Here is a 24,767-nt window from a genome sequence, read left to right on the forward strand (position 1 = left end):
ACAGCCCAGGGGGTGGAATCAGACTGGCAGTGGCATACATAACTCATCTAACCCAGATCAGTACCAGGGAAGGTGAGAAGAAGTTAAGTAAATTTTAAAATATAAAAAATGGGGGGAAAGAGGAAAAAAAAATTAAAAAAAAAAAAAAAGAAATAGAAGGGAGAAAAGGGAATCCCTTCTCTGCTTGCAAACTCATTTTCTTCCAGCACATTCTCCTTTTAGTAGAACGTAACAATCACTTTTTGCTTGCTTGATGTTCTTAGGGAAGGATGCTTCGTTTCTCCAAATTTTAAATTAACTACAATGAAATGAAGCAAGAGCCAACAGTGTATTGCATAGCTTCAGGGTGTGAACAGGGCTGCCTGACTGCAAGGGAACAATCTGGCATGCCTGACTTGGGGAGGGAAGAGGAGAGAGAGTAAAAAGAAAGGAATGGACAAAATGATCTGTGTTGTGGAGTCTCATTTTAAACAACAAATTTCCAGTTCCTTTTGGAGAACATGCTACAAAACACTGCAAGAAGGTATCTGCCTGAACCCCTTGTGATATGAAGAAAAGGCTTTACGAAGAGCCTGAGAATATCTACAGTGACAGAGCTTTACCCTCTTTGACTATTTCACTGCCAACTGAAGTGTCCCTCGTTGCACAGAAAAGCACAATCCATACAGATCTGCCTACTGACCTACCAAACTGGTGTTCTATTGACCTCCCTTCTGGACACAGGATGGCTTCCAAAGAGCTTGATAAAAAGCAGCACTGTGAATGCAATCTCCTTTCTTACTGCTTTTTGTTGGGAACTTCTCTACGTAGGTCAGCAAGACAGCAGCACAGACAGCACCTTCAAAGTACCCAACATCATCAATGCCTCCAGACATGGGCATTAAGACTGGTATTGGTAATGACACCTCAATGCCTAGCAACTGGAGATCACCTAGAACAGCATGACTGGCCCAGTCCCTTCTGGCCAAGAACTGATGTGTTTTCACTGTAAGTTGAACTGAAGAGATCTCTGAAAATACCTGGAGAGCACAGGAAATAAAAAACTAAACACACAGGCTTCCTGCTGTGGAGAACTTTTCTGAAGAAACCAAAGAGAACAGGAAATCTGGAAAAAAAATTCCACCCTCAGTCACAATGTCATTAATTGATACAGCAGAAATTTGGTGCAGTGTAGTCACACTGCAATGGCACAAGGAAAACACTGGTATGAAAAGCAAAATTGAGTAAATTTAAGCTAAGACCCAGAATTCCCACACATACATGGGTAATATTGCGTGTGTTGTTAAACTGGGGTGGGACTAAAAGTTCAACAGAGGAGGGCTGTGGAGTACAATTGCACTAATACTGGAAAGGACTATAAGCTCCCCCAACATGATGAGCAATTGTTGTACCGCAAGAGTGAGGCACGCATCTGAAAACAGAAAAGACAAGAATTCCAGTGAATTCCATCTTTTGTCCTCTGAATATAAAAGTTCAAAAAGAAAAAAAATTAAGCATAATTAAGTGCTGTATGCTAATAGGCATACACAAGAAGGTAAAGAGAAAAGGACAGCACCTTTGAAATCTATTACTATATTCCAATGGCCATGATATTCACAGGCTGATTTTGCTTTTCTGCTGCCACAGGTGTCACAGGTGTCAGTTCCTAATTGTCTTGTTGGTACAGGGAAAATTATAAAAACATGAGAAATTCATTATTAATCTATTGGGCATCAGGCTACAATGTGGTAAAAAATGTACTTGTCTCTAGTCATCAAAGTGCACAAGATACGGAGGGGTAAAAAAACTGAGAAACATTCTCCACACACAGAAATATTCCACCAAGGAAGAAAGTTCACATTTGTTTTTGCCTATACCATGAATTTAGGTCATAAAATTTGACGCAGTTTAAAATTTGCAAGGAAAGCCTGAAAAAGAGCCAACCAAGCAACCCCATAATGTGTTTTTTTGATGTTGCTGTAATGCTTTCACTTCCCACTCCTCCATCTTTTCTTTAATCTGTTAGCCTTGGTCATGAACTCCAAGAATGTGGTTAACTTTAGACAACCCCATCACAGTTGACTACAATATGTGTAAAATCAAGCATACATTTTCAGAATAAATGCATAATAGGTGAAAATTTGCAAAGACTGAACACCAGGCTTTATTATGCTGTAAATTCTCCAGAACTACTTAAAAATAAAGCCAGTAACAGTTAGATACCAAGAAATATGCCCTACAGAATTGCAAAATAGATTGCACTGGTTTTAAGAAGCATCCAAACCAGAAAAATATAAGAGCAAGGTAAATGCAGCAATTAGAACAGAACAAAAAATGAAGACTGTGTTCTTTTTGTCAGTAGGTTAAACAAGATGATTATTTAAATCAGCTCAGTAGGAAAAACTGAAGTAAAACTTTCAAAACATATTAGTACACATCAAATGAAGATAACATGTGCTTGCTATTAATTTGTTTGTTTTAATTTTTTGTATATGCTTCTAGGGAGTCTATCGCAAAGCCACACCTAAACAAATGGATAAAACATCTTTGTGAAAAGTTCTTATCTGAGTGTCACTAATTTTTATAATTGCAGTTCTAAATATTGATGTTTAGATTAATTCTTTCTTTTCTCAACACATCTTAAGAGACCAAATTTAAAGTAAAATGCAATAATAAACCCACTAACAAATTATCTTATAAAGCTCTTTTGTTATAGTCAGAACATTCAAGCCTGTTTTCCTGGAAAACCTTCAAGTTTTTACTGGATACTTTCCAAGTAGCTCTGCCTTGCAGTAATCTACCGCTTTTCCTCTTACAGGCTCTGAAAGTTCAAAGCCATTAGCTAAACAACCTGAACATACTCTTCTAACCTGAAAATATTTCTAACCTTAACAAACTAAGGTATCAACATGATACTTTGTATCTATACACATGTGAGCCCAATACCTGCAATAGTGATGGGAGGGAATCTCAAAAAATCTGTATAAAAGAGCTTCACTGTTTGTTTTAAATTTGCAAGATGAAATGATTGATTGCTCAAGGTGAATCATTATTAAGACAGCATACAGATAAAAAAGTAACAAAGTTGAAGAGGAAATAGACATAAAAACAACATCTTGAGAGTACACAATATCAATATCAGTAGTTCAGAGACCAGAAAGAAAAGGAAGTCCTTCGGCACACACAATATGAGTGTGCTTAGGATGATACAAATTTTTATATATCATGCCTGTCCCCACCACTGACACAATGTGCACTGTTCGCACTTTCTTTGTACAGTTTTATCTCTGATGGCATACCGTTACAAAAAAAGGTTTTTCTGATGGTAAGATACAACACAGCAAAGACAGTCATGCAGCAGTTCCTCTAGTAGAACAGTCCTGGAGATGCATACATAGATATAATATGACCGGTTTGCCATAAAGAGACTGTGGTACAGACTGACATCTGTAGATGGGTAGAGCAATCAGCAATCAACTATCCTTACTCTTTTGAAGAAGACTGATCATTCATGAACCAAAGTGTGAAAGACAGGTACCAGATACTGGTGTGAACTCTAAACACTCAAGTGCAGCTCATCTGCTGGAAAACACAAAAACTTTTTGTCTTAAGAAAGAGGAATAAATGCACATTCCTATGAAAATCTAGGAAAAAAGAATGAAAAACTATAAAAAGGTAGAGAGAATAAGGAGGAGACTAATAATAATAGGTTTGGTTTGGTTTTTTTTTTTAAAACCACAAATGTAAAGCTTCTTACTCTCTGAGAATCAGCAATTTCTGCCTTTGGGGATGCTGATTGTGCAGAAGGAAAGACAGCTCCATAGAATACTAGGGGGGGAAGGAAAAAAATCAATAGCTGTCATTAATCAGAAGGGGAGCATTTAGAGCTCCTACATAAATAACAAACTATCAGAATCATATCTCCACAAATTGCCTCAAAGATCTTTTAAGTGATCTAGGAACAAAAAGCCATCTCCCAAATCATATTGTGGAATGAAAGGCAATATATGCAGAGCACATTTCCGTTTTTAATCATATACATGGGAACATCTGTCAGGATACCTGTTTCACCATTTGTCCTCCCTTCCCCCCTGACGACTATTTTTCACTCAGTGAAACAGAGTAGACAGAGGACAAAAGTAATTAAAATATTATACAGGCCACTATCAAATAAAAGATTTGTCTAGCATTTTAATAAAGGAAAAACCTAGTCCTCTGCAAAAGGCCAAATGCACCTTCCCCCAGAATCTTGGGAGTTCCAGTAGTTCCTCCTGCTCACAGGACTTCTCTCCATCTCAATTCCACACTGGGGGTAGAGAGAGGAAGAATTAGGATCTTTAGACTCACTTTCAACTATAATAAAGGGCAGAAATTCTTTCACAAAGCATGTCACTTCTTGTCCCTCATTGATTGCTAGTGAAGGAAAAGAAAATCCACACCTACTGCAAAGAAGGCAGAGAGAACCAAATGCAAGTCTCAGCATACAGAGCCCCAGTGGTATAAAATGTGCCACATGTGCCAAACCTCCACTTCAAATCCTTTTCACAAAGATAAATGCAGAGAAAAGACTAACAATTACAGCAACTGGATGCCTTCAGTTACAGATGAGCAGATGGCAAAAATCCTCTCTGTAAGTGCACACTGGTTGAAGTACCTTATTCACCAAGGGATCCACTCATATCCTACCCAGAGACAATAGGAAGAAATTTCTCTCCTATGGATGGACAGTAAGAAGCCAGTGTCCCTGAATCTTGACCCTTTCTTTAAAACTAGAAATGCCTAAAATTTTCCCAGCAGAGTCCTAAATAACCTTCTTCTATGGTCCTCACATGAAAAAAGTTTCTGAAAACCTGGGCTACATACTCTTGACTGATAAACTGAAAAAAAGTACCATCTGCAATGGCTAGCAAATCAAATAAAAAACAGAAGAAAAGTTAAGTAATGCTACTGGTCACAAAGACACCCAACTTGTTAAATATATAAGTAATTCTATCACCAGAGCTCTTAATGTGGCAACTATAATTGACTTCTAAGTATACTCTCAAGGTATAGTCTCAGAGCCATGTAGACTTCCTATAAAAGAGATGCATGTTAGGTATCTCATACATGCATTTCTTTAATATATGTTTTAAAGTCAGTCCCCAGCAAGTCAAATTTCTGGATAGCAATTATTGAGAAGCATAGGATTGGTGACTCTGTAAGTTCTAACACTAAATTTTGTTATGCTTACAACATACAAACATGCTCTGTGTTGGATTTCAGCAAATTGTCTTTGCTTGGGATAAAACCCTGGGTTGCTTCAGTTGATCCATTCTCACATCTTTAAAGACTGCTACTTCTGGTGCTGCTCTGATCCTGTGCATAGCAGCCACTTCCCACAGGTCAATGTTTGGTATTAGGATGCATAGATACCAGTACCTCTCTCCAAACAGATTTCATCAAAAGATGAGGTGTTCTGTCTCTTTAATAGAGTTCCCCTTAGTCAAATAACTGAAATGTAAAGTGAGTTCTTTTGCTCTACTGCAGCTTCCCAGTTACAACAGCTTTGATAAAGGAAGGTCTTGACAAGAATCAAATCACCTGGATTTAAGTCACAGCTCTGAGATTGTGGAAGGACCATTTGTTCTCTTTGCTTCAGCTTCTTCCAAACATAGAACAGGGAAAGCAGTACTGTCTTGTATGAGAAATATTACTGGAATAAGTTCATCAATTCTTGGTGATGCATTCATATCCTAAGGAAGTCTCTGTGAAAAATTCACCAAACAATATGGAAGAAACTATCTCACAGAAGTCCAACATTCTGAAGTATCACACATCTTAAAGACTTAAGACCTCTTAAACTTATTCTTCATGGATGAATTTAACATCTGGAAATATTTTCCTTATGCAGTACTTTAGTGTCCATCTCAGGTAAGCACTAAAGTCCTTGCTTTAGCCTATATTTAGGATTGAAAACACCAAAAGAACTAGAGATATATCTGAAGGAAACTAAACACTTAACTGTTCTAGTGTATGGAGTCCTAGTCCTCGTTAAGAGCTGTAAGTAATGGCCTACCAAGTATGGTTGGGAAGAAGTCTACATGACAAATATACAGCACTGTTTATGGGTGACATCTGAATGCTGCAGTATGAAATCATCACACAACAATAACTGTCCTTAGGCTAACCTTTACAGTAAGGGTATATATCTAAATGGACAGCATTTCCATCAAATAAATAAGTTGCTGATTTTGCAGTTAAGCATTTTTGGGAAATCCCTGCCTTCACAATAAAACCAAAACTTCATACACTTTTTCTGCTTCTACAAAGCACCAGTATAAAACTATCACTGATGTTAATATATGGACCAAGAGTCTGAGGGAGTGTGGCAAACATGTATTTGCTTGGAGACAGCTTCCATGCACTGGAGTAGAGAACACCATGGCAAGTGTTTTCTCCTTTCTACTGTGTGTAAAGCGAAAAAGAAGGGAAAAAAAAAAAAGTAATAAATAAAACATTGTATGTTCATGCTGTAGAACATGAAGAAAATTCTCCATAGGATTCTTCATATTTGTACTGAAAAATCCTAATTCAAATAAATAAATGCAGTGGTCACATAGCTTTGGTGCCATAGTTTGGAAAACCTTGAGAAAAATGGAGGCAAAATTCAGCTCTCCTCTCTGATCTGTGTGTGAGCTGTAACACCCATGTCATATGCACTTACTTAAGCATAACAAGTAGGGCCTCTGGCATCAGCATATGGGCAGCGAGATACAGTAAGTAGTCTGCACTTCACACTGCAATGTTACCAACTGCTCATTTAGTGATAGACCAATATAAATTCAGTAGCTACCACAGCTACTGAAAATAGGAGGGAAAGAGGAAAATTCCAGTCCATTCCAGGTGTAGAAGTAGTATCTAATATCCATCCTCAGTGTTTTTCCCTGTAAATATGGAACCTGGAATTATTTACATTCTAATTAATTACCTCAGAAATCCCTAAAAACAACCTATACTTCATTTTCAGCTTCTTTAAATCATGGTAATGCTGCATATGGAAGAGACTTATTTAAATGAGGCCTCACCTGCAAAGCTCTCTCTGAGGCTGGCTCCTGGGAATAAGGGAAGAAGAAGAAAAATCCCCACAAAACACCTCCCACCAAAACCGAGATGTCTTTAGCCTTGCCAGACTTCAGATGAATAATTCAAAACCAGAATTGCTTATCCAAAAGTCTCCTGTATCTACAATTCCTTCTACTATTGAATTTCAGGCACTAGGCAATGAAAAATTATTTCAGGACCGTGATCATCACACATCCTCCATATACAAACAAGAGAAATTGAATGTGGAGGAATGTATTACAACATTTCTTTCAGGGACACAAATATATACAGCTTAGAGCACATACCCATCTAGTCATACCACCTCAGCCCACTGTAACAACCTGTGTAAAACACAGAGCAGGCAGCCAACTTCCAACTTCTTTTATAGCATGCAACATTCAACCACCACTTAATATGCCTTTGAACAAGAAATACCAAAAAGCTGGGGAGACAAGTGGCTGTTGCCTCTGTGCTATACACACTTGCTCATCCTACTGCCTTTCCCCAGCCTCCCCAAAACTTCCATTTCTGAACACACGTGCTTGGCAGGAATGACTCTGCCATACAAACCAGAACCAAAGCACTTCCCCTATTCTGAACTAGCTCAACCAACACCCCCTGGTTCTTCCTCAAAGCACAAGCACACACGAGAGGCAGAAACAACCCACCCTCCATGAGGAGTGGGAGATGCCTCTGTACATTAACCACCTGTGCTAAAATTGCCTTGGTGTTTGGCAGCAGGAGGCCTGGACCTCTGGCACCACAGAAGTGATAGCATGCACTGATGCATTTATTACAACTTGTGTGTACTTATCTGTGTTGTGAGGCTTTCAAAGGTTTCCATGCCTGCAATGGCATACTGTTATTTTTTAAAAAGGCACTGTTTACACAAGGGAAAAAAAAAAAAAGGAAGTTTAAAAGGAACTGTTAAAAAGAGCTACTTACTTGAAAGCAACCAAAAATTACACACCTTTCGAGATAGGTCAAGCAAGCCCCAGCCTCCAACACAGTGTAGAAATTGTGACATGGAGTGTGTCAAGGAAGGAACTTTATATCCTGATGATTACATGTGACAATACAGAGGGAGTCCTTTCCTCCAGTAACTGCCATTTGCTTATTTTTTAAAGAAGATAATAAAAGTGACATAATAAAACAAAATGCTTAAAAATTAAACTAAAGCCATTTTTCTTTTACTCAGATGTATAGAATGGTAAAGGAAAAATCATTTAAATCATTTCCTTAGTAATACAAGTAACATTTAAATAGATTTAATAGTGCTGCTCCAAACCAATGAATTATGAGTTTAAAACCTATTAAAATGTAATGTTTTTTTCCTGAGCTGAGGGGAGAGAGATTTAAATCCACTGAATTTTAATATTTCAGCTTGAGCTGCAGGAGGCAGAGAAAGTCCAAATGAACTATTCCATCAGCACCATTCAAGCATGAACATTTTAATCAGTTTTACTTCCTTGGAGTTCTCCAACACAGTTTACGCTGTCATTCTGAAAGCACTTAACACAGAGGGTGTGAAAAACCACCAAGGCTTGTTATTGCCTTCACAATTGATGGCAAATAATTTTGCAGACCTCCTATCATTAAAATGTCACTGCTAAAAATTGAGGTTCAGCATTTCTTGTGCTAAACTGCATTTTCTTTGAACACCATCACATACCTGTTCTTAAGTTCTTGGTACATTTATCTCTCTCTATGTGATAAACAGGCACACAAGCAGTAGCCTTCATTTCTGCCTTGCTACTCAACTGCAGCTGAAACCAGGTATTTTAAATGGAGGTGGAAAAAAAAGACTAAAAAAATTCTTATGAAGTTACAAGTTAATTCCCTGGTTCCCTTATCAAAATGGAACTACATTCACATAGCATGTTCTGATTATATATTTGTTATATACAAATTTGTTATATACAGTATAACAAATTCTAAAAAAAAAAAAAAAAAAGAAAAGAAAAAAAAAGAAAAAGAAAACACAAACAAAAACATTTTAAGAGAGTTAGACAACTCAATTTAATAATACAGGAAATGAAAACATCATTCCTAATTAGAACATATTACTGATTTAAGACTACAATTTGTGTATTGTTCCAACAGTGTGATCTTGCAGATTCTAATTTAAAAACTCAGCAACCATGACATATGACAAGATCAACTGGATGCATCATACTGCTCATCCAAATACACCCATCCTGGAAAGGAGTTCTGGGTGTGCACTACAAATTCCTCCAAGATAGAATTCAGTACCATACTGTCCACAGCAAACACCAGATGCAGAGTATGGATGCCTGCAGATTTACAGTCCTCCTGCAGCATGCTTATGATACCTAGTTTTGGGTTATCTTTTCTCCCTGCAACTCTCTAGAAGAGCAGACAGATGATATTTAACTTGTTCCAGCCTGTCAACAGTTTTAAACTGAACATGACCTGTGAAAGAAGTCATTATAACCGTGTTTCATTCCATTAAACACAACTAGTTTATTGTCAGGAGAACAAGTAGTCTCTCCAGGTTCCGGGCTCACTTCAATATTTTGCATTTAAACTGCACGGATCAGTGATTTGGTTCATTTGCCAATAAAGATAGAATAATATTGCAAAGTTAAAAGGTGCTTCATCAGGTTCCATTAAATCACAGCACATTCATACAAAAACATAGACATGTGAAACACAAAAAGAGACATGATTTGTGCACATTCAATTTTTTTTTTGTTCCACCCTCCATTCTGATAAAATCCATTTGCAACTCAGACCCAGGGCTCCTCCATTTGAACTGAAGGGGTTTAGCATGAGTGAGGTGAATTGAATATGGTCCTCCAAAAGCACAGAGAAACTTAAGCTACAATTGTATTTGAAAAACTCAACTACTGCTTTTGCCTTTGTTTGGTACACAGCTCAGTGAGTAACTAAATGATATGTTTTTAAAAATTGCAAAGAGCAAGTGAACTTCAGAAGCTTTTAAAATATCACAAGGTTAAAAGAACACAAACTCTGTCAGATTTAGCAAAGAGCAAAATAATATAAGACAACATAATTAGTGTTATAGAAAAGTCACGATTTCCACTTATGCTTAGTTTTATTTTATTAGTATTCACTTTACAAAGTATGACAAGCCTTTTTCAGTCTCATGCTACAAATTCAGACTTGAAATCAGTCTGAGTGTAGACATATCATTATTGTGGGTATTCACTAAACTAGAACCTGAAGGGTTTTTTTTATAACTTGTTATGCTGTTTTTTTCAAAATGAATTTCTTAAAGATTGGATTAGATTACTTCTCTTTAAACCGGATGAACACAAAATTTTCAGTCCACATTGCTCCTGTTTCTCTAAAATTAAAGGGCATATAGTTTTTTCCCACACAGTATTTCCTAAATCAACAGAAAATATGAGAGCGAAATAAGGCAGTAAAGCAAACCAAGAATCAGTTCTGTGAGGTACATGATATATGTCGCATTTTAATGCACAGAACCAAAATTCAGATGTTATGAAAATTCAAGGCAACAAAACTTCTATTGACTTGCAGAGATAAATTAAAAGAGCAACAAATAAACCAGAAAATTTATTTGTGTCTGTGGGGGGGAAGACCAACAGAAGTTACTGACAACCCCCAGTTACTCCCAGAAGTTACTCCCAAACAAGTGTCAGGTCTATTTCAGATATTCTGTGCGAATTAGTGGTTCATGAAAGCAGGATAAACTTAAATGAGTACAATAGCCGGCACCTATATAATAATTTTTTATACCAATAAAATTATTCTTTACATTACTCCATAATGCCTACAAAGGGGAATGGCAAAATTGTACACAAGTAGACTGCAAAGTATTCATACAGATGCATGTGCACGTACACATGTGAAAAGCGGTACACGCACATACACACACTCTACATGAGCACATGCAGCTCCCACATATAAAGCCTTCTTTAACAAAGAAGCCAAGCTTTAGCCACTTACTTTATGCAAAAAATGTTAATAGAAGGCAATATTTTTGGTTAGGTAATGAAAACTAATTGGGAAATTACTCATCTCCCACTCTCCCCACTGGAGTGTAAAAGACATACAACAAATGTTATTCATGATTCTACATGACTCGCTCTGATTCACCCCCTTATTTCTAACGGGCACTTCAGAGGAAATAAAGGTTATTCTTTTCCATTTATATCTTCTAATTGACTACCACTGTTTTCTTGTGGTCAGAAGGATACAAAATAGAGTTGGAAACAGCCTATTAAAAACAAGCTAAAATCAGACTGCTGCTCTACACTACTGTCAGCAATGATCAGAGAGTCCTGATTTCCTTGTTAAAAGACAGAGGCATAATTGAAGCAATATCTTCATTTCAGATTGATTATTCGGCGACCCTTATCCACATCTTCACTCAGCAATTTGAATTTTAATGAAAGTAAATGGAATAATTAGCATTTCAAAGTGTGTTTGATACACTGAGTAAAAAAAAAGGAAAAGACTTTTCAGTATAATCTATACACAAAGAAAAAGCATTTGGGAGGGTGCAGAAGATGGGAAGTGCAGTTGTAGTGTCTTCATTAGAATAACTTAAACAACTGCTTCCACCAGCTGCATAATCATACATGTGAATAATATGCTATTAAGAAATGACTTCTCACCTTTATTTTATGTACTGCGAACAGCCACGGCTTTTGTTGTTATGTTTCCTCTCCAGTTGTAAAATACAAGCACTGTGGCTGCCTACACCCATAAAATCTCCCAGGACTGCTGTACTGGGCTAGTAGCACTGGCAGTAAAGCCTTTACACCAGGGGCTCCAGAACACCCATATTTTTAGATGACTAGGAGTAGGGCACCTATGAGTGTCCTGGTGTGAGTCGTTTTGCCATCAATTTTGGTTATTTCAGTTATTTTTTTAAGAAAAGTTACAGCTACTTTTAATGTAAAAATAAAAAACTGTGGTGAATAGTCACAGTCTTGAGCTGCCACCCAGAAACAGATGTGGGTAGCAGGAATGGAAAACCCATGCATCACACACAGCTTGTTATACAAAGGCTACCAGTTACAGTGGCTGCAGCAGCAGATTGGCAGGTAGTAGGCAAAAAAAAAGCAATGTAACTTTAAAAGAACAACAACAAAAACAGATACTGATTCAGCTTCAGGGGACGGATATAGCACAGTAGACAGTAACTACCTCATTAGTCTTCTTAGCACAGCAGAAGCAAAAGTTTTCAGGCAGTAACAAGCTTTCACGAAGATCAAGCTAATGAACTTCACCACTGGCCACAACTTTTGCCCACCCGATGAAAATGAGTTCATATAAGACAGAATGAAAAAGAAAAGCTATTTACAAACGCTATTCGAGTGAAAACGGAAAGACAACATACCCCAATGATTGCGTTCAGTTCTGCCATGGTCACTTGCTTGGCACGCTCCACAGCTTGCACCACTTGTTGCTGGTGCTATAAATGAAGATCAGAAACAGAATAAAATTATTTGTCTTCTAAATTATTAGGCACAGATGCCTCCTTTTATCATTTTTTTTTTTTAAATAAATATGCAGGGCTTGAAATAACAGTTTTCTAGCAGACACTCACATTTTGTGCTGATCAGCACGAATATCAGCAAAGGGAAGGATTTTTTTTATGCTATTACTTAATATACCTTCACTCCATAAAGGGTAATTTTACAACCTGGCTAAATGGGGAACTATCTTCCTTTTGTTCATCAGCACAGTGTGTTCTTGAATTTACATGCCAACTTAAAATGCAAGCCATTTGCCTTACAGCCCCAGAAAATGTTTGATTTTAATTCTTTTCCTTAAAAAGCATACTGAAAAAGAAAGGCATGTATTTTTAAAAAGTGCACAGCGCCCACATCACTGAAGAATATTCAGGTTCTCCTTCTAGGTACATTTATTTTGAAGCAGCTCAACCGTAAGAAAGAAGTTTAAAACGCCATTCACAATTCTGTCAAACATGTGAAAGAGAACTAATTATTTCAATCCCCAACATGTAAATTTTAATAGCTTTAAGAAGTCCATCAAAAACACATGGTCTAATTAACTACACAGTTTACAAGCTTCAGTGGTTATATTATCTCGGTTTGAGTGATACTGTATTCCTGCAGTAAATTCAAAATTGCTGTATGCTGAAAACTGATGGATTTGAAAACATAAACTACAAATAAAATAAGTTCCTCATCATGCAACCAGATATGTGCCTGTGTTGAGCTCTGCCAGTGGCAAATTCCCCTGCACAGGCAGTCTTGTAGGATCAGGGTTACAAGCCACAAATTGGTGCAAGGCAGGGTCAGAGTAAACTGCAAGTTGGATGTTGGATCTGCCCTGGGAACAATTTTTCTGTCATCTGCAGCCACAGGTTGAACACAGTGAGGGGTGAGTCCTTGCCTATCTGGAGAGGTGCTGAAACTGCAATGATGAAACATTATCTCTGTATCAAAACCAATGTCTGGACGTTTTTTGTCACAAAGTTTAAGGAAAGGGCTGAAGGGGTCTCTTTAAAGCCTCCAGTTTGTCCCCTGTGGCTCAGTACAAGGGCATAGTGGAGCCAAGGTACAGACAATGCAACAACATCTCCCATGCATCCTTACTGGGGGCAGAACACTGAATAAAGTAAGGTGGAGACCCAAATCTTCAAGACTTCTTTGTCCAACACAAGAGTAGTTGAAGACCATCATAACCTGAAGCCCCCTGGAAGAGGAAGCTGTCAGGAAGGGCTCTGCTACCTTGGGAGATTTGCTGGTTCTCTATCAGTAAACCTCATGAGTGAAAATGGTATTTTCATCTATAAACTCTCTCCTATAAAACCCACCAGGGTGAGGAAAAGAAAGCCTAAAAATTCACCTGCAAGAAGTGCTGACCTGAACTAGAAAAACTGAATAAATGCAAATAACAAAGGAGATAATTTAGAAACACTCCTGGAAGGAAGAAAATGGTTTTAAGGATTGTTTGCTTTCAAGCAAAGACGAATTAAATGAATGAAATGTCAGGAAAGCAAATAACATACTGCTGCAAACAGAAGCATAGCAGTCCCTTTTAGAATTTTGTAAAGCTACAGTGCTAGTGTAAACCAAATCTGTCAATTATAAGCATATTATGTAAAGAACAAAAAGCAGACTGAAGAGGAGCAAATGTGTTCTTGGCACCATGAAAAAAAAAAAAAGAAAATGCAGTGATGTATCAACATCACAGATAACCAATAAAAAGGAAATTACAATATTCAAGCCTCAAGTTGCTGATGATGTGTTACCACCATCACATGCAGAGGACACGTATAGCCCTCCTCAATTATGTAGCTGAAAGCCTGGTGACATATGACTCTATATGGCAGCAGGGTGATAATAAAAAATACACCACCATTTTCTGGTGGAGGTCTACCGTGCCAAAAATGAGTCAAAGCATTTTTTATCAAGTCCTAAAAGAAAAAACAATACCAAAAAAAGGGTATTAAAATATTTATTTTTTAAAAAAAGCCCATGACATTTACTGAGAAGTTTACAGTAATCTCTGCTTTCCTACCATTTCCTAGGGCAATGCTTTTTAGAACTGAGGTAAAGGAAGGTACTTAGCACTTGATATATATACATGTGATCATTCAATTCCACCTCCCATGTTCCCAGAGCCACAGGTAGAAGAATTTCTAAGGAACATACAGAAAGACAGCATGAAAATATCAAACTTACTGTAGCAATCACTTCAATTTTCATTCAGTTTTTGAAAGAAATAAGTCAGATGCACAAGAGTTTGAATGTTTTCCTTTCCTTTACAGCAAGCATACAAAGAATGGCTCTGAGGAGTATTTGGGGAAAACATTATTTCATTCCTAGGTGAAGGAACAGAAGGCAGAAGCATAGAATACCAAAATCTCACTTTAAGATTTCTGTTGGAAAGCACAATCAGCCAGAAATTCCCTAAGCAGCCACATAAGGCATCTTTCATTGATTCTAATAGGTTTGGGATCAAGCCTTCATAGAGAGGGAAAAAAACCCATGGGCCTTGTAACACTCAGCCTAAATTAGGTACGGTAGAGACAATTAGAACTCTCCTATTGCTAGCTGCTGTAACATTGATTTAATCTTCAGTGGCACAGTATGCAAAAGACCCAAAATAGATGGTCTGTAATTAGTCTCTCCATCACTTCCACCTCATTGCAGCAACTCATCAGCCTCTAGTCCAGCTCCCTGAAACCACACAGTGGGGCCAGCCCCAAGTGATCCCAGAGCTATGAATCACAGGCACAAACCACACACTCGAGTGAATACAGACAGTGCGCAGGACCACCCCATGCCATGGCAGGGCCCTGTGCAGGCTTTGAAAAGCCCAGAGATGACTCTCACTATCTCAGAACTGAGTGGGGCTCTGTGTTACTGACCTTGGCTCCAGCAACAGCTGGAGATCTTCACCCACAAAAGAGCCTGACCAGGTCCTGGGGATGTCTGCAACCCAAACCTAAGGTGAGGGGCAGGAAGCCCAAGGGCCAGCCAAGCAGGAGGGAAGCTGGCTCCAGACAGTGGCTGGCTACAGGACTTACTCTGTGCTTGGATGTCCTCCCGATCCAGCACACCGGGAACAAGCAGTGCTGTGCTAAAACCAAGCAGTGCAACATTAGCCTGCACATCAAGCGATCACCTAGTGTTCTACAGCCAAGTAAAAACAACAGCAACAACAACAACAACAACAAAACTAAGGGCTACTTTTTTTCCAAGCCTAATATAGACACAGGGTTGCATCTTTCACATGCTTTCAATGCTAGTCTTCCTCTGTGCACACAGCCAAATGACAGTCCCATTTTCTTCAGTTACAGAAATATGGTATTTTGCATTGCATTTAACAGGTCAGAGCAATGAACTCAATACACTTCCCCCCTGTCACACAGATAATTTTCCTTTTTGTAGTGGAGTCACTGTCACTGGAGTCACTTAAAAGGCACATGTGGTGCTTAGGGACACGTTTTAGTGGTGGAGTTGGTAGTGCTGGGTTTATGGTTGGACTTGATGAACTAAAAGGTCTTTTTAAACTGAAATGATTCTATGATTGTTTCACCATGCTGTCTTGTCACAGCATAGAATCACATAATAACTTAGGTTAGGTAGGGAACTCTAAAGGTCATCTAGTCCAACCACCCCTGCAGTAAACAGGGACACCCTCAACTTGATCAGATTGCCCAGAGCCTCATCAAGCCTCACTTTGAATATCTCCAGGGATGGGGCCTCAACTACCTCCCTGGGCAACCTTTTCCATTTTTCCACGACCTTCACAATAAAGAACTTTTTCCTAACATCCAATCTAAATCTACTCTAACTTGAAAACATTTCCCCTCATCCTATCATTACAGGCTCTTCCAAACAGTCCATCTTCAGCCTTCTTGTAGCCCTAGTTCTTGTCCAGGCATCGCAGCATGGTGGAGAACAGCTGGGCTTTTCATACTGTGCCAGGGCTCCTCACAGCTCCTGATGACAGGGGAGCCACAGAGACAGCAAAGCAGCTGAAATTCCCCCATGTATGCATGCAAAGACATTGGTAAAAATGCTAATTCCAGCCTGCCTCCAGCACCCCCAACAAAATGCAAAGCAAAACTCACTGAACTTTACAGAAGCAGGCAGGCAGTTCTATGTTTTTAGATATTAATTTGCTGTTGTATTATCTGCTTAGAGGGACTACCGACCAGCTCCTGCTTAAGAACTTCATCAGTGCCATTTTGAAAAGCCAGACCTAGACATGGCATAATGAAACAAGGTCACACCAAAACCACTAGTGGGGACCAGAGAGCAAACACACCTTTACAGTGGTGTACAGCACATAGTTAGGAAATTAAAAGGGATTAGCAGGGTCACTGCATCCAGACACTGCAAGTGAGACAAAATATAGACAAGTCCTTGGGCCCTGATGGGATGCACCCAAGAGTGCTGAGAGATTTGGCTGATGTTACCCCCCTCCATCATTTTTGAGATCGTACACAGGAGAGGTGCCTGAGGACTGAAGGAAAGCCAGTGCCACTCCAGTCTTCAAAAAGGGCAAGAATCCAGGCAATTGCAGACAAGACACATTCAACTTCACCCCTGGAAAAATGATGAAACTACTCATTCTGGAGGTCATCTCTAAGCACATGGAAGACAAGAAAGTTATCATGAGTAGTCAGCATGGATTTACCAAGGGGAAATCATTCCTGAATAATCTGCTAGCCTTCTACGATGTTGTGACTGAATGGCTAAATGCAGGGAGACCAGTGGATGCAGTCTACCTTGACCTTAGCAAGGCTTTTGACACAGAATCCCACTACATCCTTATGCACAAGCACGGGCCATGTGGGATAGAAGAATGGACAGTGAGATGTGTTAAGTATTGGCTACACAACAGAGCCCAAAGAGTGGTGATCAGTGGTGCAGAGTTCAACTGGAGATCTGTGACTAGTGGAGTCCTCAAGGGATCAGTTCCAGGTCCAGTCCTGTTCAACATCTTTATCCGTGACCTTGATGATGGGACAGTGTCTTCTCAGCAAGTCTGCTGATGATACAAAACTGGAAGGACTGGTTCATTCACCTGAAGGCAGCAAGGTTTGGAAAGGCTGGAGAGCTGGGCCAAGAAGAACCTAATGAGGTTCAACATGAACAAGTGCAGAGTCCCACACATAGGAAGGAATAACAAAATGCACCACTACAGCTTAGGAGGTTATCTGCTAGAAAGCACAATGGAGGTCCTAACACTGGAGTCCTGGTGGACAAGTTATCCACGGGACAGCAAAGTGTCCCTGTGGCCAAGAAGGCCAATGGTATCCTGGGGTGCATTCAGAAGGGTGTGTCTAGCAGATCGAGGGAGATTCTTCTCCCCCTCTACTCTGCCCTAGTGATACTTCACCAAGAGTACTGCATCCAGTTTTGGGCTATGAGGACGATTAAGGGAGTGGAATGCCTGCCTTATGAAGAAAGGTTGAGAGACCTGGGGCTTTTTAGTCTGGAGAGGAAAAGACTGAGAGAGGATTTAATTAATATGTATAAATATATGAATGCTGGGCATCAAGAAGGAAGGGACAACCTCTTTTCACTTGTGCCCTGAGATAGGACAAGGGGCAACGGATTCAAGAGAAAGCACAGGAAGTTCCACCTCAACATGAAGAATTTCTTTACTGTAAAGGTTACAGAGCCCTGGAACAGGCTCCCCATAGAGTCCCCTTCTCTGGTGACTTTCAAGACACATCTGGATGCATTTCTGCCCTAGTTTTGGTCCTGCTGTGGCAGGGACGTTGGACTTGATGATCTTCATAGGACCTTTCAAACCCCTGACATTTTGTGATTCTGTGATTCTGTGACATAGTAACCACTTCATAAAAATAAAAAAGAACAGTATTAGTATAAATTGCTAATGAAATGCCTTATTTGGTAGAAGGATTACAGATACCTGACTGCCTCATTGTACTGTTTCGGCTCTAGTCTAGGGCAAATCTAAAATGGAAGAAAATATTTTTTTTATTCTCAGACTCTCACATCTCAGAGAAATAACTACTTCCTTTTGAACAGCATGTCAGGAATCCTGCTCTGCTTCTGTGTAATGGATCTAACACTCTTATTCCAATTTCTGAACTTTAGCAGCATCTCTAGGGAATGTCTGTACAGAGAAGAGCAAGCACACGATGGCCCATACCTATCTTGTAAAAGGAAAACCATCAGCTAACACTGAAGTATTTGAAAGGAAAAGACTGCATGCAGCATTTCATTTCAGTATATTTGTTTGCATGTATGCATACCAGTGCTTGGCATTTTATTGTACTTCTAAGTATATTTAACCACCTTTTTGTGCATAGGGAACTGAAGTTTCCTTTTAAACAGCAAACCACTGGCAGTTGGAAAGGAAAGCGCACCTTCCAAAAAAGTTTATTACAGCCTTGTTCCACTTTGCAGCACGGCATGGAAGCTGTCAGGGGACAATACCATGTACATTTAAGCTTCCCAATCAGCTATTGCAGTGCTGAGCTCCAGGTTGCCACAAATCCATCATTAGTCATGAATCAGTCAGCTTTCATGTGTGTCATAAACATAAACACAATCAATATTTACTCAAAAGATGGCAACCTTGATATATGAGTATCTCCAGACACACTGAACAAATAGCAGTATCTAGCACATGAGGTTGTTCAGTACTCAATAGCCCAGAGTTCCACAACGATGTATCCACAGGATGTAACCAGCCACACACACCACCTTGACCAGACAGGAACCTGCCCCCTCTTGAAAGCCACAAGGTTGTGCAAGTGTCATGCTGTGCCACAGATGGTAAGTTCAGCTGAGATGCATAAACTAGCAGAGGCATGATCTGTGGTTTTAGATCTAAGCCAAACTGCACCTTAGTGGCTAGATCATTCAATGATGTTAACATCAAACCATCCATACCATACTAAATTAAGTTACAAGTGAGTGCTAACAACCTCTTTCTATAACCTTGCAGACACCCCTGCCACCTTTTGCAAGAGTAAGTATTTTGTGCACACTGGTATCTCCCAACACCACTGTGGAAAATGACTGTTGCAACACAGGAAGCCTGCGACCGCAGCAGAAAACACATCACCCCTGAGACCCGTCTCATGCCTCGACCACAAAGTCACTCTTTCCCATCAAACTGGGAAGTTTATATTTCTTGGTGATGTTTTTTACACTCTGCCTAAGATGGAGTCAGTATAAAAACAAGGTAACCACTTGACTGAATATTTAGGCAGGCTAGGAACTCTATTTTCAATATATGCTTAGATGATGTACAGCACAGTAAAACTGACTGAAGCCTGGAGAATTTCCTGAATACTTTACTGGATTGCCCCTTGAAACAGCAGACACTAATACACAGTGGGGTGATGTATTGTAATTGCATCCTTTTTGCCAGATCTCTAGCGATTTTGTCCACGATTTCTTACTTCTAAGTGAGTTATCACAAGCCATTGATTCCTTGCGAAGTTAACAAGCAATAAGACAAGTTAACCTGGTGCTATTATGTGGCAATAATGTTGCCATCAGTGCATGTAACCACTGTATTTTGTTCATTTTTCCCTCAGGTACAATACAAAGGAGCCTGATCACATTTTTCAGCCACCGTTCCACAATTAGACAGCATGCAAAATGCATAAACAGCGAAAGCATGCCATAATTCAATTCTCTATTAATCTAGATGATTAAATGAAGAGACTTCCATTAAGACATGCACTTTTAAAAAACTCAAATTAAGACAGAAAACGAGACTAGCAGAATCCTCATGTCTGGAGATAGATTCTAGTCCTGGTTTGGGCCAGGATAAAGGTAGTTATTTGTCTTGTACTTTGGCTTTCAGCTTAGTCTCTTGTAAGTAGCTGCACTTGCTGAAATTACCAGCAAGTTTCTCAATCAGTGTCTGCTTCTAGGACTGATAATGCTCGATGTTTATAGTTACTGCAGAACCAGGGCCACTGATCAGTTCTGAGGAACATTTTGGGCTCCAGAAAGAGAAAATGAGTAAAGAGGTCACACCTGCAGCCCTGCTTTGGGTAGGAATGGACAAGATAAATAACCAAAGTTAACCAAATAGAGTATTCCATCCCATACACGTCATACTCAGTGTAAATTTTAGGGATCATGAGGGTCAACCCCTTCCCTTCCTCTTCTTCACCTGTCCCTGTTTGTTTCGGCATCCTGAGAGGATTCCATTCATTTGTCTGCCTGTGGTCCTGATCCATACCAGCCTGAATCTGTGTGTTCCTGCCTCCAGCTCCCAACTGCTGCTGACTCCCAGAGTCCAGCCTGGACTTTCCCAGGGCTGCCCTGCAGCCTCAGTGGTGACATAAGAGTTATTAGAATGAAGGGGGGAGGGACGTGGTATCAATGTTCCTGTATATTTATATATATTTAGTAATTTTTCCTTTTGATCAGTACTGTTTTACTGAAGCTGTGTAGTTTAGTTTCCAACCCAAAAGTCTCTCTTCCTTATTCTCTCTCCTTTATTAGGGAAGGGAGGGGAATTAATAGAGAGCATCTGTTACTCAGTTTAATTGCTGGGCCAGTGTTAAACCATGACAGTTCTCTTTTGCCTCACCAGAATGTCCCAATTTAAACTGATTTAGGTGTGTCTACTAGCAGAAATCAAACAATTACCAGCATTTTCCTAACCCTAATGTGAAAACTATCACGATCAACAGCAACATCAAGACACGTGAAAAGTTTTCTCATGCTTCCCCTTTCATCCTCTCTCAGCTGTCTAGCCCTCCACCCCTTTTACTAAGTAAACTAGAAGGCACACTTGTCTCCAGGCAAAACAGATGGATACATTTGTTTGGAAACTCTCCCTTTTGTCTTTTCCAAAGCATGTATAAAATGCTTAAGCTGTAGTTTTTTTTGACTCTCCATCCATCTCCTCTGTACACCAAAGAGCTTTGACACCATGCCACATTACGGGCCATGGATTTAAAAAGCAGAGGCTCACTAGCACAGAAGCCAAACAAGAGCCTGTTTCCGTATCTAAAACTGCTTAGCTGAAACCTGGGTGGTACTGTACCCACTACAGAAGTGGGACAACGTCCTTTCCTAAATTGACAGTTTGGATCATCTCCGCTGCTTGTTTTAATAGTTCTTATAACTAGCTATTAACGACAAGTTACTGCAAGGTCTAAGTGCAGAATTACTTTAAATTGCATGTTCTCCATGCCTCACTTAATGGCCAGGAGGCTGTTAAGCCATGACCAGAGCCTTCAGCTCATCATTCACAAGCTACTGATTGTTAAGCACCACAAGGGAGATTCTTATGGATGAAAACAATGAAGTACAATATGCAGCATACACAGTGTATGCTCCCTGTAAGGCGGGGACTTCAAATGTGCCAATATCTCCTTTCAGAAGAATGACTACAGGGCCATGAAGCTCCAGGGACAGGAGAGCACAACGCACAGAGTGCAGAAAAACAAGGGAGACCACGCTCATTTAGTGGGTTCCCACTAGCATCAAAGACCTACAGATTTTTTTTTTTTAACTTCCTCAAATCCACATGAGCATGCAGAGGAGGGTGGAGGCTACAATTTCCAAAATCAAAGGCCAAAATCTATCAATCACTGTAAATCAAACACATCTTCCTTCAAATGTATTCTAAGCCCTTTTGCATGTCTAATTGGCAAGAAACACCTACTCCCAGAAAGCAACTGGGCTGGGTTTGAGAAAGCAGAGCAAGCAGAGCAGCATGACTTACTTGTGTATAGTAATAAAGTTTTGTTTAGCATTTCAGTTGAAAATAGATGTACCGGTAGCAGCACTACACTGGCTCAAAGTTTCTAAACATGGTATGATACACTCTACAGAAGATGCCTCTGTTGTGGAAATGCTGATCCCATGTTTTTGCCAAAATCACAGCTTTGGCTGCCAAGTACTCACCCCTGCCTTTGTTTCAAAATCGTGTCATTTTAGTTCTTGTTTTAGCATGAGTATGAATCAGCTTTACACCTTGCTTTTACATGCTGTGCTATTTCTGCACAGCTAATAAAACCCTGTAACTAGAAATACAGAAATTCTGTAGCAGTCACAGTGCAAAATCAACAACTACTCATTTTAGATTCATGCAGGACTTGAATTCCCCAGCAATGTACCTAGATCATAACACATCACTTCGTTTCCATAAATCCGCCTTTATAAACAGGGAGTACAGTGGCACTCATTAACATTGTCAGGTTCTAGTTTTGCTAGCATTATTCTTATGTCAAACACACTCAGATGCACACACATAGCACATTAGCTGAATGCTAATATTGAGCACACAGCCTGTAGTTTGCAGTATGATGAGCAGCTCTCTTGAAAAGCAGTGGCATTTTATGGAACAACTGAAAAGGTGGGGGAAAGAGTCACAGCATGTTCTCAGGCATGATGTTTTACATATGCAGTACACAACTTCCAGCTTTGACTTTTCAGCCACTGATTCTACTGAAATGAAACCATGCATTAAATACATGCATGCCAACGTGCACCAGCAGACCCCAGTCTTCAGCCCCTTTCCTCCAGCAAGCTGGGCAGGGAAAGCCATTATGTACCCAAGATCTCCTTTCATGAACCATGCTTTATTTTCACTTCACACATGCCTGGGGTTCCAAAGCTCCCTTGCTAGAACCTTAAATCCCAGTGCCCCACAAAGTATCTACAATGCACCCAAGATGGTACCAGCAAATCAAAATTGGCAGAATAATAGTGCTTGGGGAAATTAGCTCACAGCAAATTTCAGTCTTCTCTATATATACCCCAAATACACAGAAAACAGAAAAGGATTTAAGGTAATAAGCAATCTGGGCAGAAAGGCAGAAAAAAGTTGCATTTGTGTGCCTACTGCGTTGAACAATACTACTCAGTATAGCAAAATAGAGGTTTCTGCCAAACTTTAATGTCCTCTGCCAAGAATGTAGCACAAATTATGCCTTTCCAGAATTTTTGCAAGCTATCCCCTGATTTCAAACCAATAAAGTCATAAATGTGAAAAAACCCTCCATTGTACATGAGAGCAAAATATTTTAACAACTGGAATTTTGCTTAGCACATTACATGTTCCATTTCATAAATATATTTAAACCATACTATAATGACCTTGGAGTTACAGTGATAAAAGCACAGTGGAAGGTTGTCTACAAGCACCAAAAGATTCATAAGGGAACAGTTTACCCAGAGTCCCACTTTTGTAATAGACACAATGAGACAATCATTTAGATCAACACCAGTACAAATGACAACCTACCTCTTGGGACAGGAAGGGAATGACTTGTGCACATATAGCATTCAGCCTCTTGACAATTTCCGCCTGAAAGTGACAAAACAAAGAAGTTCAGTTACATAAATTCTCAGATGTGTTTGTCACCCATGAAAACAGAAGACAGATTTGTTTGGGTTTTTTCCACCTTTAGTCATCTTCTGACCAGGACATATTATCAAAATAATGTAAGTATTTGGACATCAAGTCAAAAATACCTAGGAAGCTAATAATTTCTAATGAAAAAGTTCTCCTTAAAAAACACAGTTAAGAACTAAGTCAAAGACAAGTTAATTCTGCTTATGTAGTGAGAAGCATTTAAAGAAAAAATCTGAAGGATATGTAACAAGATAAGCAAAATACTGTGTATCAGACTAAAATCTCCCCCCTAGGAGGCAAAAAGGATCATTCCAAATTACAGAAATGACACTGTAAGAGATGGAAAAATTAAAAGTTACTTCTATGCTAACACTGCATACCATGAGAACATTAGCAACACAATGTACAACTGATAATCATTCTACCACACAGGAAAGGATACTGCAGTCTTGTGTCGTATTTATGCTGTTATCAAACCCGAGGTTAATAGTAGTTACCTTTATGTTGCAAAATGTTTTATTTTCATACCCAGAGATAATTTCTTATTATGTTTTATTTAATGTGCAAGCCTCAATAAAGATGGAGGAAATCTTAAGTCAGAACACAGGAATTACACCTCCAGAAACAGAATATTTAAAACCACACAGACTTCCTTACAATAAATCATAATTGTAATATAATAAACTGTAAGCAGGATCAGTTCCTCATTATATTGTAGGACAGAATGCTCTTCCTCTTGCAAAGTCACTAATCATATGATGAAGACATACAAACTTGTTCAACTTAGCCTTCCTTTTTTTAACTGCGACTGTTCCAGCCTTTCTGCTATGTTGTGTTTTAAACTGCAGACTCCTAGAAAAGAACCTACAGAACAGAAAGGCTAGGACTAA

General features: G+C 39.3%; 1 protein-coding gene across 5 annotated transcripts in view; it reads right to left on the reverse strand.

Moving 5' to 3' along the window:
- The window catches only part of LOC139790321 (transducin-like enhancer protein 4), a 105,529-nt gene that overhangs the window by 45,710 nt on the left and 35,052 nt on the right, over window positions 1–24,767 (reverse strand). For all 5 annotated transcript variants that reach the window (XM_071731976.1, XM_071731974.1, XM_071731975.1 and 2 more), the window contains exons 5-6: window positions 23,767–23,829; window positions 12,419–12,493 (exon numbers count right to left, since the gene is read on the reverse strand). In XM_071731976.1, the coding sequence (XP_071588077.1) occupies window positions 12,419–12,493; window positions 23,767–23,829 (138 nt within the window). The remainder of the gene's footprint in view (window positions 1–12,418; window positions 12,494–23,766; window positions 23,830–24,767) is intronic.

The sequence above is a fragment of the Heliangelus exortis genome, chromosome Z (assembly GCF_036169615.1).
Source record: "Heliangelus exortis chromosome Z, bHelExo1.hap1, whole genome shotgun sequence".
NCBI classification, from domain to species: domain Eukaryota; kingdom Metazoa; phylum Chordata; class Aves; order Apodiformes; family Trochilidae; genus Heliangelus; species Heliangelus exortis.